At 50.0% G+C, this 14880-nt stretch overlaps 2 protein-coding genes across 2 annotated transcripts; one reads left to right on the top strand and one right to left on the bottom strand.

The window, feature by feature from the left end:
- Positions 1-6685: 6685 nt before the first annotated feature.
- Positions 6686-7681, top strand: MFIFM68171_08204 (uncharacterized protein; the record flags this gene model as incomplete). Its single annotated transcript, XM_071063624.1, has 1 exon — positions 6686-7681. The coding sequence occupies one exon, from the start codon at positions 6686-6688 to the stop codon at positions 7679-7681; it is 996 nt and encodes a 331-aa protein (XP_070919725.1).
- Positions 7682-10269: 2588 nt separating this feature from the next.
- MFIFM68171_08203 (uncharacterized protein) lies at positions 10270-11217 on the bottom strand (the record flags this gene model as incomplete). The annotated part of the gene is made up of 4 exons (XM_071063623.1): positions 10270-10849; positions 10912-10949; positions 11006-11052; positions 11139-11217. The coding sequence occupies 4 exons, from the start codon at positions 11215-11217 to the stop codon at positions 10270-10272; spliced, it is 744 nt and encodes a 247-aa protein (XP_070919724.1).
- Between the last annotated feature and the right edge of the window lie 3663 nt (positions 11218-14880).

The raw sequence follows: 14880 nt of genomic DNA, 5'->3' as shown, positions 1-14880 counted from the left end.
AACTTTAAGTTATCTGGACAATGAAACATCTCCACTTCCGGTCAGTGGCAGGCTTTAGCTCGGGGGTGCCGGCGGTTAGGTCGATATCTCGAGAATCAGCCGCGAGGAGCAGGAGTGGTTGGCTCGCATGTATGGCTTCGACGAAAAGTCAGCCAACCGAGAAGGATGTGACGGACCTCGAGGACTCGGGGAGCAGCAGTCTCGACCGTCGTTTGACGAAGGCACCTGTCACAAAACTCGCAGCGGTCGAATCACAAAGAACACACCACAGAGACAAAGCGGTAGTCGCCTCGGTACTCGATCCCGACAGTCTGCGCCGACACGTGCAGAAGCCCTGCCACCTGGCCGAAGGCGCGGCCTGTCCAAACCTGATGTGCTCGAGGGCTTTACGACAACACACGAACAGGGTCCTCAAACTTTATTGTTAGCAAAACGAGACTCTTTTTTTGGCTTGGCCTCGCCATACTCTACCCTGTTGAGTATGTTCGGCCCCTTGATCCTCACGCCGACCACCTTGAGCGGCTTGTCCCTGTTTACCCAGAATTTGGAGTCCCTTGAGGCTTCGCGCCCTCGACTGTTGGCTTCCTTGTCTTAAGCGTGACCAAGGGCTGTCGGGAGGCTTCGGTTTCAACTCGTCCTAACTACAACCCAAACTCGTGCGGCTTGCCCGCGAGCCTTCGGATTTCCTGCTCTTTCCGATGTGTCTTGCGTTGTCTCATGCAGCGTTAGGGTGCTGTGTGATGCAACGCCGCGCATCATGCCCCAGATCTTTCGAAAGCGACAACTTTCGGTGTCTTCGCCGAGTTGTAGGCCTGCGGAGGAGTCCACTGCGACTCTCCCTACCTGTAAATCGGACAATGGATGACTCGATATTTGTAGCCATATCTATTAGTGTTATACGAAACACACACTCTGCATGTTGGGGCGGAGTTTAATACATAGGCTGCGGTGTGAGGGTTAGAGGGTTAATGGATGGCAAGGGAGCCTGGTAGAGTGCTTTTGTTGCCTAGGCGCGACCATACAGTCGTAGAAACGCAAACGCATTGCCAACACCAGGAGTGTAGCTCAAGAGGGGGGATGCGCAATAGGCTTGGCCCGACCAGAGCACAACTTCTGCTATACAGAAGCTCCTTCCCAAGATATCATGACATGCTGAGCCCTTGTCCCTGGTGTTTCCGCTGCCGGCCGGCCGGCGGAGAAGTTGCGACCCTGACATATTAAATAATATATGGACGTGATGTTCGTCCACGTCTGGGTGATATGTCGCAAAAACGATCTCCTGTGGAGAGTTTTCGAACCAATCATTGTTCCAGCCACTCGTTTGCCTGGGATTGCTGGGGTTCACAAGCATGCGTAGTCCAAGAAACAGCAAATTAGAACACTAATCATGTATACCACATCCAACAAGTGTAACTACGTCTGGCAACCTAATCAGGCAGATCTTCTGCTTGGATGACTTACCAACCGCGCTGCAGGCTAAGCATCTTGCCTTCCTATTCGCTGGTGACCGAACGCTTTTGCCCGATGCATGTTTGCCCGGTGGTGAGTCGTCGAGCGCCGACACCTAATCAAATCCGTAGGTGTGCAATGTTAATGCGGGCTAACAGGTGGGCCGGAGCACCTTAATGCAAGCAGAGCATAAGGAACATCCATGGTCAACTCTAATAGGCATTATCGCACCTCAATAGTGCTGGACTCGGTATCCATAATAGCAGGACACCCGGTTCCGCACAAAGAGACACAAGGTATACAGTACCTCACGCAAGAAGGTAAGGTATCACTTACTTATACTGAACTACCTGATGTTCTTCTTTGTCAAGGCTTGGTCGGGCGGCGAAGCAATATGTCACGTCTCTGGACCCCATAATTCCCGGTCTGAGCTGGCACCCGACCGTTCTCCAAGTGGCCTACTTCTGACCTATAACCGCGTTAGCGTTTGTACATACTTTCTCCGGCAACTATTCTTTTGGGAAACAGAGTGACCCACCGCCGGCCTGGAGTCTCGCGCCCGACGTCCCAGCTGGCGAGGCGACCAACAGGCTGCTAACGGTGTCAAGGTAAAAACCGGCGCTCCCTCTGCTCTTTTGTTTAGCTCTCTCATCTTTCACTACCATTCTCCCCTGTCTGGTCGGCAGTTTCTCTTCGGCCGTTATTCAATATTCCCCGTTGCCATTCTCTTTCATCATTCCTTAGTTCTGTTTCTGTTGATAATCCTAGTCTCGCTGCTCCCGCCAGTTCTCAGGCTCAGGCATTCCAATGGCGTCACTCATCGCAGGTTTTGGCGCACTGCCAAATCTCGACTGAGTGCCAAACAATTCTATGTGGGTTGTTTTCTCCGCAATATTAGTCCCGTACCAATTTCCCAACTTAGTTTGTGCTCCATACGACCCGGAGCCGTATAATTCGTTTCCAAGCCTCCGCATTGCTTCCGAGCAATTTCGACAATTCAATGCGAAAACCGTCGTCGTTGGTCCTATCCGCGACCTCTTCCTGAAGCACACGGTCCACAAACGACTGGGAATTGCCCTGCTGCACAAGCACTTCCCGATCCGACCGACGGAACGGCTGGTCGACTGCAGAAACATCTCGGCACCATGGGACGTAGGCAACGTCAGCGACGCTGTCACCCACAAATACGACAGCCCCATCTTGCCACGATCCTTCCGGCTCGACCAGGGGAAGTTCGTGCCATACGAATTCGACTTCTCGGACGCCGACACGCCTCCGCGGATGGATCAGGAATTCTTGTCCGAATTATCATCCCTGCTATATCAGCATGGATTGGACCAGATCTTGGGTCTCCGAGTTTTAGACAAACATGATTCAGAGCTCACCGTCGAAGTCACGGAAGGTAATATGAATATCATGATCCGCCGGGACATTGTCCCTGAGGATGAGTTAATTCAGGCGATTTGGGTCTTTGCCAAGGATGAAGATCAGGCGTGCCACTGCCGGGAATTTTGCCGCCGAGACAGCAAGGGAACTCACTTCGGGAGCAATCACTCATGTGGGAAGGCACAACGTTGGCTTTTGTTCGTAGTGGGTGAGGATGGAGAGTCTAGATCTTTTAGCGCTTTTGCTTCGGGCTGTTTCTTTTGGTTTATTTACGCGTATGTCGCAGGGGAACGGGCAGCCGTAGACCCTTGTTTGTTGGGTTTTGCTAACTGGAGGCTGGCAAAGCTTTTACGATGGCTCAAACCACCAGCACTTGGAGTCATAAACCTATAGTCATTCGTTTCCATCCCTGGCTTGTTATGAGACATCGATTGGCTCTGAATAGAGAACATTGACCGTTTTCCAACTGGGTTTTCCAGCATTTCGTCGCGATCACGGAGGGCCTCGAGGTTGCAGTGCAAGGACAGAATCCCAATCCATGACCAATCCGTGAATTTTACCTGTTAAAGCACAGAGGGGAACTCGAAGACTGAGCCTTGCTTGTTCAAGGTATAGCCAGCAGGCAAAGTCCAGTGGCTTTAAGACCGGTATGTTGAAGTCTTGATGCCCGAGGCAGAACATGGTGACAAATCATAGTGATGCAATTAGACGCTTGTGCCCTTTAGGCGAAACCCCGCAAGTTTCTGGTCCGTCCGCTCCTTCAAGTTCCCCTTCTACTCGTCTCCTTCTAACGCCGAAGCAACCTCATGAACTCTGCAAATCCAATCCAATATCGCAAATGTCCTTCACCCTCTCTGAAGTCGACGTCTCGGACGCAGAGAGCATTGCGCGGTATGTCGAAGTACCCGCAATGTAAAACGGTCCGTTGTACCGGACGATGTTTCCTCGGTTCGCCGCAATAACAGAAGCGGAAAGGGATGAAGAAATTCGTAGGTATACCGACATGTTGAGAGATGTCTTCCAAGATCAATGGGAAAGCTTTTTGAAAGCATGCTCGGCTGATGGCACTCCTGTTGGGCTCTGCGGGTGGACTATTATCGAACGGAACCGTCAACATCAAAATGAAGCGAACAATGGTCAGTCTGACGGACGGGCGAAACAGGAAATGCAGAAGAAGGAAACCTGGATACCAGAAGCACTCGACATAGATGGCTGGATCACTCTATCAAGAGCCTTGAAGGCGGAGCGTGATCGGGTCTTGAACGATCTCGACGATATATGCCGTAAGTTGATTCAGTTTATGGTATTATAATAGTCCACTGATGGGTTCTGCATCCAGGCCTGACGTTTATGGCGGTAAATCCCAACCATCAACGGCATGGGATCGATTCGATGATGATGCAGCGGATTTGCGAAGAGACGGATCGACATGGACGATATGCGTATGTGCTCGCAGCACCGGAGGGGGTTCGGCTGTATACCAAGTTTGGCTTCGAGATTGTCGGTCATGTTGAGACTCCTCAAGGCACCATCACAAACATGCTTCGGCCAGCTCGACAATCACCGGCAAGGAGAACGGGCCTTTCTACCATGACATGGCTACCTAGGAGGATGCTGTCGTCCATTTGGTCAGTGCTTTCCGGGATTTCTACGTTCTGGACATCCGCCCCAACTTCCAATTCACCTATATCCCCAGATCGCGGGTCATGATGGCAGAATTGTGATTGACAATGATAGTGATGAGCGCGCTGAGGACTCCCTTCTCTCCTTCGGTTTCTTGGGCTTTGCGTTTTGTAGATTCAGGCCAGATCTCTTCGAGCTCTTCGGCGTTGAGGTACCACATTGGGATATGTAGCTCTAACCCTTAGCATTTCTGATAACCTCGTTGAGGAAGGCCCCGTTAGGCTGCTATCTCGGGGCTGGGGCCCCTCCGAGAAACCCGCAAGGCCTGATGGCCACTCAACCCGTTGCTCGGTACGGAACATCTAATTGCCGATTAGACATCACAGGACACAAAAAGGAGTGCGAGAAAACCTGCATTCACACAATCAGAGTCCTCAAACCTGAGTTATTGTTGCCATAAACGCCTTTTTACCCTTGACGCGGCTCCTCACCTATAATCTACCCCGCTGTACTAGCATTTGGATTCTCAATTTCTCAATCCCCTCGCCGTGTAACGGGCCACGCGTTGGTGTTGCACAAGGCGAGGCAGAATTGACTAAATTGCTTCGAATGAAGAGAGAAAGAGAAAAAACTAATTTTACAGGAGGAAACGGAAGCAGCTTTTAATGAGTAACTGAAACACAGGTATAAGGTTCTAGCAAACCTAACCATGTAGGGCTCGAACCCACTAATGGGCCCAGGTTCTGGCATCGCCAAACCTACCCACAGACCCAGCCCGTCACACGCTGATCTCTTCGAGCGGCCTGTCCCTGCTTGTCACGACTTTAAATCTCTTGAGGCTTTGCGCCCTTGGCTATTGGTTTCTTCGATAGCCCGCAGTTACGAGCACCTGGTCTGCTCGTTTTATATATGTTCGAAAGTTGTAAAGAGGCTTTGTAGAGTGACTGCGTTTCAACTCGTCCTGATAACGACCCAAACTCAGATAATTGCCCTATAAGGCTTCAGCTTACTCGTTCTTTTTGGTATATCTTGAATTACTTCCTCTGGCCTTGGGGCATTATTCATATTTTATCGTTAAGCTCTTTAAACATGCTATTTTAAACAGGCAGCATTTCCGATTAGCTATTAGAACTTCTATATTTATCGGTATGGACTGCTAGAGTTAAATAACGCTATAACTACAACTCTGTAGCACATTGTTTATAACTCGACTACTACTAGCCGTAGTAATTACCCATTACTAGTTATATTAGTCAGGATAGTCAAAACCGTCATCGGGGTAACCAGGGTAGTTAGAGCTGTCAGAGTTATTAAGGTAGTTAGAGACGTCAAAGCTATTAGAGTTATGAGGGTCAAAGATCTAAGAGTAGTAGGACTAGAGTATCTAGGTACAAACAGTATATATTGAAATGGTGCAGAAACACACATCTACACCCACATACCCCCCAAAACAAAGGGGAGGGCAAAGACGGCTAAATGCCCGACAGACAAGATAGACAAGACAAGCCAGGCGACACCACCACAAATTGGGTCCCTGCAGCCTAAACAATGTCAAAATAACATGTGCAGATAGAGCTCCCTCTGATCAGAGGGAGATCGCTTTGCACGCAAAGAAAGCTCGTCAATTGAGCTTGCAACAAGTGTGAAGAAAAAGTACTGAATTGATTGTTCTGTCTAAGGAGCAATGGCTAGGACGGCCCTACTTATGGTGCGAAAAAAAATGGGCCCACGGCAAGTTCCAGCCCCGGGGCACCATCCTAGCAACTGTGTCCCTCTGATCAGAGGGACCCTGCCCTCTGGGGACTGTTTTCCCCAACTCAATACTTGAAGAGAGACATCGGATTATGTGTTGTTGTGAGCCTTGTGGCTACACCAAATCTTACTTAAGTGTCGTTTCTATAAGTTCAGTGAACAATCTTAGAAGTAGTAGGTTGCAGGATTCGTCTCATGTCAGGACCTAGTACAGCAAACAATCATTCTACTAGTTTAGGTTACAGCGTGTGCTTCGTACACTGGTTATCACTTTTCGATGCGAGCTGTCTTGGAGCGGATTACCTCCCACCCCCTGTGCCATATCCCTGCGGCTCAGCGGCTAATAGTTAGCCCGTCTTACTGGCTGTAGGGATTTTTATAACAACGCCTGTTGTTCTGGCATCACTTAAAGCCTTGGGCAAATTTTCTCAGTAAAAGGCAATCGCTGTTCGAAAGTTGGTTCTTTCCTACCAAAATGGTGGAAGCTACGTTATGCACGACATCGTCCCTCGAATGGACTGCCCTCATCCTTACCATATTTACCACCAATGTATCTTGGTGGCTCTTTGATATTCCTCTCCTCTGGCAGTACGGCTTTAGGCAGTACATGAGCTCAGTTATTTGGCAGTGTTTCCGACTTCATATGCCGTCCTGTGCAGCCATCTACGCCATAATGGCTGCCAGGAACTCTGCAGAGGAACCGTTTATCTACTATTCCGGGCCGTTCTACAATGCGATAAGTCGGGATTTTCCAGAGGGGCAGCGATCCCCGCCCAGGCTTACCCGGTTCGGGTTCGTCAAGGCGCTGACCCTTGACACCCTCACCGTCATCTCCACGATTGTCACCATTTACAACGCCTGTCAACTTCCCGAGGGAACCGATATCCACGGACTCAACTCCTCGCTGTGGATGTTCCCTTCTCTTCCGGTGGCTGTCATCGGTCTATGGCTGCTTCTCTGTTCGGTCATCAAGTGGAGGAGGCGGTGGACCATTCTGCTCGGCCTCCTCATGATCTGCGTCGTCGGCGTTGCTCTTGCCCTACCACTAGCCCTTGTGTCAGCCGTCACCAGGCCTGGCAATTTGTGGATAGCCTCGGTGGTAGGGTATGTGATGATTGCATTACCCGTCGCTATCTGGAACAACCTCTGGATGGTGCTCCTGTGCGCAGCGTACGGTGTTCTGTTCCGCGTTTGCGGGCTCGGCGCAGCGGCGTTGGCGGAATCGGGTTATTTCCCATTTTGCCAGCTGAGATCCAGTGCTTTTGGTGGTGTCTATATTGGTTTTGGGGTTCTCGCCGCAATCCTCGCAGTGTGGGGCCGGTACACGATATTCGAGACGGTTCAGGGGAGTCATCGACAGGCTCATGGTCAAGCTGGGCCAGACGCTGCTTACCAGCAGTCCAAGCCGCCCCACCAGCTGCAAGGCGCTTCTGTTGATTGGAATGGCAGCGATAACGACCCTCGGAAGTAGCAAGCGATCAATGGCGACTTCGTGCGGTGTGGCAGGAAAATGATGTTTCGTGGTGTGGGTAGGAACAGTCGATCGAGGGTGCTGTCAACAGCCAGTGGAGACTGAACGATATTGGCGGTGATTAATCTAGCCTAGGAGACATTTTATGTCCGGCATCTCCTGTTTATCCTATCATTAGTCGCCGCTGTCGGTGCCCAGAACCTGCTGGCGTCCCGTAACAGACTACTCATAGTCTCGTTTGCATTCCTATATCCAGAGGTTCTGTCCCGGCTCCTTAATTGTCGTAGATTCCTGACTTCAAATTCATATCGTTCTTCTTATGTACGAGGCGCCTATTGGTGTTTTCAAGCTTTTCTCTTTGTGCATGGAGTTCTCTATCTCTATAGCTTTCACCGGAAGAGAAATATTATAACCGCAATACTAGGCATAGGAGTATTATGAAACTACCCAAGACACTCAAGCTGGCTATGAGCCTTGTTGCCCATCATCACACGTTCCCAGGGGTACTGGAGGCTGCGGGGCCGCTTTGCCGTCAAGCAAGCTGAGCTTGAGAAGCTTCCTTTAATAATCAGCGACCATGTTTATCCATCCGCAACAATCAGTACTGCAATTCCTTGGATGCGACAGGTTCGCTCCGATGTCTTACCTTTGACAAGAAAATTCTGCCTAGCACCGGGAGCTCGCCGATACCAGGCTCACGGTAGATATTCACTTCAGTCAAGTTTCTGTTGACGGTAGGCACACCCGTACTCTTGAAACCAGAGAGGAGATGGACCAAGTCATCTAACGTCAAGTCGACCCTGAGCCCACGATGTAGTGTGATATGAACCCGTGAGACCAGCGGGCTGATAGTCATTTCATTTTCATAAATGAGACCGGGCTCGAGGTTCAGAATGTTTCCGTAGCGTCTTGCGGGGAGGCCTTCGTAATCTTTGGCCTCCTCCAGCCCGTGAATACGTTTGATCGAAGGCGAAAATACTTATCCTATCTGGTAGAATTGTCAGCGCCTCCCCGTCACGGTTCGTTTTGGTATTCTCACGGCTCATTTCAGGTTTTGTATTTAACTTGGAGATGAGATGAATAATTTCGTCTCCAATCGTAATGTCGACATGCCTGACTTCAACCTGGAGCGGGCACAGCCTCCCCTCGATTATTTCGGTATAGTTCATCTGATACTCTACCATGGGTAGCTTGGACATCGCGAGTTGCTATCCTCCAAGACCAAACGATTCCGACCCAATAATCTCAGACCTCTTCGGCTCTGGGAGAACAGTTGACTTGTTGTCTATTGGAAATGAGAGTCGGTATGGTTCTCTCTGTTGGTGATAACGCCTGACAGAATCCGTATGGAGTCGTCCGATTGTAACTGGACCAGAGCTTAGGTCTGCTTCTCAACATTGATGCCGAAATGCTCTATATCGTCGTTTCGTCCCACAATCTCGGCGGCCGGTGTGATGTCATGACATGTAGAGTTCAAGAAGTTTCCACGGCGCGATCTGCACTGCGCCAAGGTTGAGTTCCCCCACCGACTTTACGAACATGCGAGGTCTGAACTGGAAAACGCTATGGAGGCGAATGTCGGTATGGTTGCACAGAGAGGAGTACCATGAACCAGAAGGGAGAGGCCCCATGAATACACCGTAACTTGCGTTGTTCCATCTGACATGGGGAAGTTGTATTCACCTAAAGGAAGAGTTAGGGTGGTAGGACTAGAAGAGTCGGATGAGGCGATCTCGGGAAGGAAAATTGTCAACGCAACAAATGGCGTAGAGACGGCGCCATTGCAACTTTTGGAATTCTAATGCAGATCTGATTGCGTCTATAAATACTACATCGTGTATTTGGGTAGCTATGACCGAGGGGACGAGTGATTTAGTACCCGTTTGCAGGTCATAGGATGGCTTCAATTTCCAAGCGCCCTTTGTTTCGTGTTTTGAACATAGCCCCAACGGCTTCGATGGGCTGTACTCTAAGAGGCTCATACGGATCCAGATCCAGTTTCAGGTCCTAATAGGTTTAAAGTTTCTTTCGCACCGCAGCCTGAACAGACCGCTCCCGTCGCGGGGTCCCAGTCCGGTCAGCAGCTTCGCGGCCATCTTCACCAATTCCATTTGTCAAGTATTGTAGGATTAAGCACCAAACAATTAAACCGCCAATAACAACTTAGTGTCTGCAGCATCACCTTCGGTCTAGTGGCTTTCATTTCAGGTCAAAAGCTCCGCGGAACTGACCGTCTGTTGCTCAGCCGCAAATGCACATTAAAAGTCCGAGTGCAAACTTCATCAGCTCTCACTGGTCTACTTTTTCCGAATGCCAAAAGACGAGAGAAACGGCCTTGATTGCCTGTGTAGAGGACTGCTGCAGTGGATGGGTATCGCCCTGAATATGTACATGTGGTGCGTGCAGTCCCGCCCCCTATCGGTACATCCGGTACAAGACTCAGGGAAACTGCCTTCATACCTTTCAGCATGCAATTCACAAGGTTAAGCGTTATTGGTAGTGCCTTTTGGCTCATATTTTTGTCACTTAGAGATATTTTTAAAATAACAATCCAGCTGGGGATGACTTATTGAGTAAGTTGCGAGAGACTAATAATCACTCCGCTCCGACCAAGGCCTAACCGCTTCGAGCAAGTCTTTGTGAATCCTCGCATCCTCCCCACACCGCTCCAACAGGGCCTCCCAGACATCCTCACCGATTCTCTCTGCAAATAACAAAAAGGCAGCCCAAAAGAAGTCGACATAGCCCACCTCGGCCCCGTTAAAAAAAGGCCCAGCCGTATTCTCCTTCAACATTGCTGTAATCTCCTTCAACGCAGGTTCAAGCCGATCATACGCCACAACCCCGCCCTCTTCCCTCTCAATCACATCCACAGGGATGCCGGCCAGCCTCTCCTTAGACTCGTACCAATAGTGAATGCTCTCCTCGGCGAGCAGACGCCGGGGAACCAAGGGAAGGTAAACGCCTCGGAAGGGGCCCATGATACGGTCGTAGTTCTCGGTAAACCACGAAAGCTGCGGCGAGTCGATCGGAAGCGGAGGGGACGGGTATCGTTCGTTCATGACGTCGGCAATTTTACGGCTGTCCATGACGTATGTGTTGTCAGGCAGCCGGATTGTCGGGATGGTGTATGCTGCTATGGCCTCCCCGGGCTTGTTTGGTTCGACGCTGCAATGAGGGGTCCGCAATTGGGATCTAGCCCGAGGGATGGAGAGGAAGGAGGGACTTACTGGCCAGCCAGTCGCGGCTCGACCTCGGGATAGTGAAGCTGTGGACTGTTAGGCCCTGAAAGCCGCACTGAGGGCACGGGGTGGGATGAAGTACCCATTCCGTCTTGTAAGGGACTCCCTTGAAGTTTAGAAGGAGTCGTGCTAATTACAGTCAAGGTCAGCAAATTCTGGACAAAGTGGAGGTGTCTTCATTGATGAATGACGACATGGCGGTAAATTGTGCTCACTCTTCCACGGGTTCAATGACCACGACGCTACGGGTGGCTTGGAAGCGAGGTCGAAAAGGATGATCTCTTCGGTAGGCATGTTTGTTGGGAGTAGATCAACCGTGTGTTATAGAATGACGTCTCAGGAATCACAGTAATCTGTAATCTGGATCAGAATGATTTTATGGATCGACTCAGAAGTCGGATTAATAATACGCCGCCCTGTTGCATTCCCGCTTACCAATCATGTCTGATTGCAGGGCGCGCCTTTGATTCCGGCTAAAAATGGGACCTTGCTTGAATCTAACGGTATAGCTGTACCGAGCGGTTTGACTTTCGTACGTGGGCCTGTTGACTATCGTACCTCTCCCCCACATCATCACGAAAGGTTCGCCCTCGGCGATCGCTATAGTACAGAAGTCCCTATCAAAAGTCTTCGCTCACCGCCTTCAGTGCCAAGAACATATTAATTAGCCATGCCCTGTAAGCCACTGTAATTGAACTGCCCTGTGATTTGACATCTATATACAGTAAATGGAAGCCACATCTAGCAATCGTAAGGTTATTCAGTACTAGGTCCCGGCCCTGAAACTATATCTTCTTGGCGGTTGTTTGGCCTTCCTTCTTTATATTCATTTCCCCCTTCCAGCCGAATAACCTTCTGTATATGGAATGGGATCCTCTTAATCCAAGCTTGTATTCTCGCCTGTTCCAAATCGGCCCACGCCCTCATCCACTCTTCAGCTTCCGTTTTACTCTTAGGAGCTCCCTTCTTTGTAGTTTGACGCTTCAGATATGCCAGCATAGCTCAATCGTATTGAGGTCTAGGGAGTTGGGGCACCACAGAAGTCGAGCTACACCTGCAGCTTGGTAGATAGCTCCTTAGGCGTTGTATGCATACGAAGGAGCAAGATCTTCTTGGACAATTGCGTCGTAGCCACACTCTTTGGCATATAGGATAAGCTTGTCCATTAAGATCTCCTTCTAATAGCGGTACCAATCTACCCCAGAGCCTTCCCTCCGCATTAGCTTGCCGTACTTAGCATCCTACTTCCATTGTGGTTGTTTACCACCGAGGTTTCGAAGTTTCAAGCGCCTCATCTTAGTCTCCAACTCCCACTCCTCTCGTAGAATAGGTTCGAGTTGAGCATTTATCTTCTCAAGATCTTCTTTAGCTGCCTTCTTCTCTTATGCGGTCTCTAGGTGCCAGATGTAGTACGGCCCTTTCGAATCGTATGTAAAACATCCCCAAAACTGGAACTCGGCGAATCCTTTCCATCGCTCTCGTATCACAGACTTGACAAATTTCTCTTTAGATGTCCTCCAAATGCGGTAACCACCACGGCGATGATTAAGGATAACAAACGTCTCGTCAGACCAGATAACTCGCTTCCAATCTTCGAGAGTCCAGTCTTAGTAGAGAAGACAGAACTAGAAGCGCTCTCGCCTCATCCTCTCTATTAAGCCGGACTTACACGTTAGCTTAGTCTTCTTCATTCCAGCAGCACGCAAGATACACCAGACTGTCATCGCGGAGATAACGTTATTTAGTTGGTCCGCAATATAGGCGCAAGTCATCTCACGGCCATAGCGGTTCTTACAGACCTTCTCTAGGATCTCATCCTTATAATCATCTTGCTTAGAAGGACGGCCGGAACGTGGAGCATCGCAGACGTGTTTGTCGAGGATAACCGGGGGGGAGGCCTCCGGATTGAAACCACGTTCGAGGGCTTTTTCAACAATACTAGCGACAGTACGGGGCTTCAAGCCAGTAATAGCTTCAATCTGTTTGTTGTCAAGCTGTAAAACTAGCTTAAGAGTAAGCGCTTGCGCGCGTGTAGCAATATCGTGATGAACCATAGTAAAGGATAGTAGTTGGATGGGTGGGAAATCAGGGGAGGAAAAAGAGGGGGTAAAAGGAGGGGGCAAAAATAGGGGGCAAAAAAGAGGGGTAATTCTGCTGGGCAGAAAATTGGGAGGCGGTGAGCGAAGACTTTTGGTAGGGACTTCTGTAGTTTGCCATGAATCCCGCATTCGGTCCACCGAATAGAAGAAAGTTGATAACCCGATCTGCCAGGCTGAGCTGTCAAGGTTGTAGTACAATTATGTATTTAAGTGGATATTGCGTCGACAGAGGGCAGAAAAGTACTGCTCAGAGTCGGCTCAAAGATATCAGCATTCAAAACCTAACGCTAAACAAAAGCATGAGATGGTTGTTTCGCGGGGAAAACTGGTCCCAATGAGCATGTTAGTAGCAATTCCCGTTGCTAGGATGCCTCCCAGTTTTAAGAAGTCGAAGCACTGAGATCCTACTACAAGGTGCTTCGTACCGAAAACGACAACAAGGAATAGCTTGGGTATATCCGCTTCAAAGCGTACGACGTTGCGGGCACCATCGACATCACCAACCGCGCGGCCACGCTCTAGGCGCGGCACCTTGGGCCTTGGGGGGACGACCAAGGCCGGCAACGCGCACCAGGCCGGTTCGCACGGCGAAGATCTCAAATGGTCGTGCTGGTAGGTGCTCATGTGCGACCCCCAGAACCACGGCTTGCGGTGCCGCTCAGGGGGTTTCAACTGGCACTCCAACTTCATGTCAAGCGGCCAGCTAACCTGCCGCTTGCGAGCGGCGGAGGAAGCTCGAGCTCAGCCGCGCCGAGCAGCGGATACTTGGCTATTCTTTTCCGCATGGGCGGGCTGAGCATCAGTGGTTCCCGAGTCGTCGGGGCTGCGCGTTATCTGGGCCGTGGATTCCCGATGGGGCTCTGGCAAGGTAATCGAAGTTCAGTGTCACAGGCCTCTTGGTGCTCCCATCTTCGGAGAAACCTGCTGACTACGGAGGATGGCATGTTATTTATTTCCCATTTATCTCACGAGTCTAGGGCATGCGCTGATATGGCTCGGCTGCAGCTCACACCGATTCAATGCTTTATATCGAGGATCATCAGAAGCAAGTTCCCGGGAAGCAGCTGAAGAGCAACGAAGACGGGTTACCACCAGTGGCCCCAACATGTCGGGCCTGGCGACCGAAGCATCACGAGAAAGCAACACACTACAGTGATGATTGTCCCAGAACTTTCCCCTTCACAGTTGTGGGTGTCGCCCTGACCCTGTCAAATAGCTCGTTGCCCAGACCTTGGTTAATTACCCTCATATTGGGCTGCATGCCGTGAACGCTATCCAGCCATATGTTGAAAGTCCAATAGTCACGTATCCACAGTATCGCGTTGATTAGTCGCCTTTTGGAGGTTTATTTTCAGCTTGTAGGAGCTCATTATTGTTCTTGGGAAAATTCCGTCCATGAGGTGGAGGTGGTTTTTTCTAAAGGGGATATACTTTAGTACCTAATGTAGAGTATACCGCTATTACCAGGTTAGACAATCCTGATTTCCTATTAAGGGAAAGGGGATGTTGTTACCTATTACCTCATCTTCATATGTACTGCCTAATGACTATTGCCTATATTTAAGCTTTGGCTTGAAATCTGCTTTGTACGGAAAGGGTCCGAGGTCATACGATCTGGCCCTATCCTCAAGATTCTGGAGTCTTTTGCTATAATACGTAATTACTACCTACTCGGAGGATTGTGTTGTATTTCTTGACGATGTCTGCCCTATAGTGCGGTCTTAGCTTGTTGTGAAGCCGCTTCCCCATCCTCAACGTGCTACTGATACCTGTGCAGAGGCCGTTAGGACAAACGGCATATCTCGTATGTATATAGCTAACGTATTTGATAAGCGAGTCGTACAGATAAGCGAGTCGT

This window comes from Madurella fahalii, assembly GCF_045866475.1.
Source record: "Madurella fahalii IFM 68171 DNA, scaffold_4, whole genome shotgun sequence".
In the NCBI taxonomy this organism is placed as follows: Eukaryota; Fungi; Ascomycota; class Sordariomycetes; order Sordariales; genus Madurella; species Madurella fahalii.
This window is presented reverse-complemented; position numbering and strand designations above follow the sequence as displayed.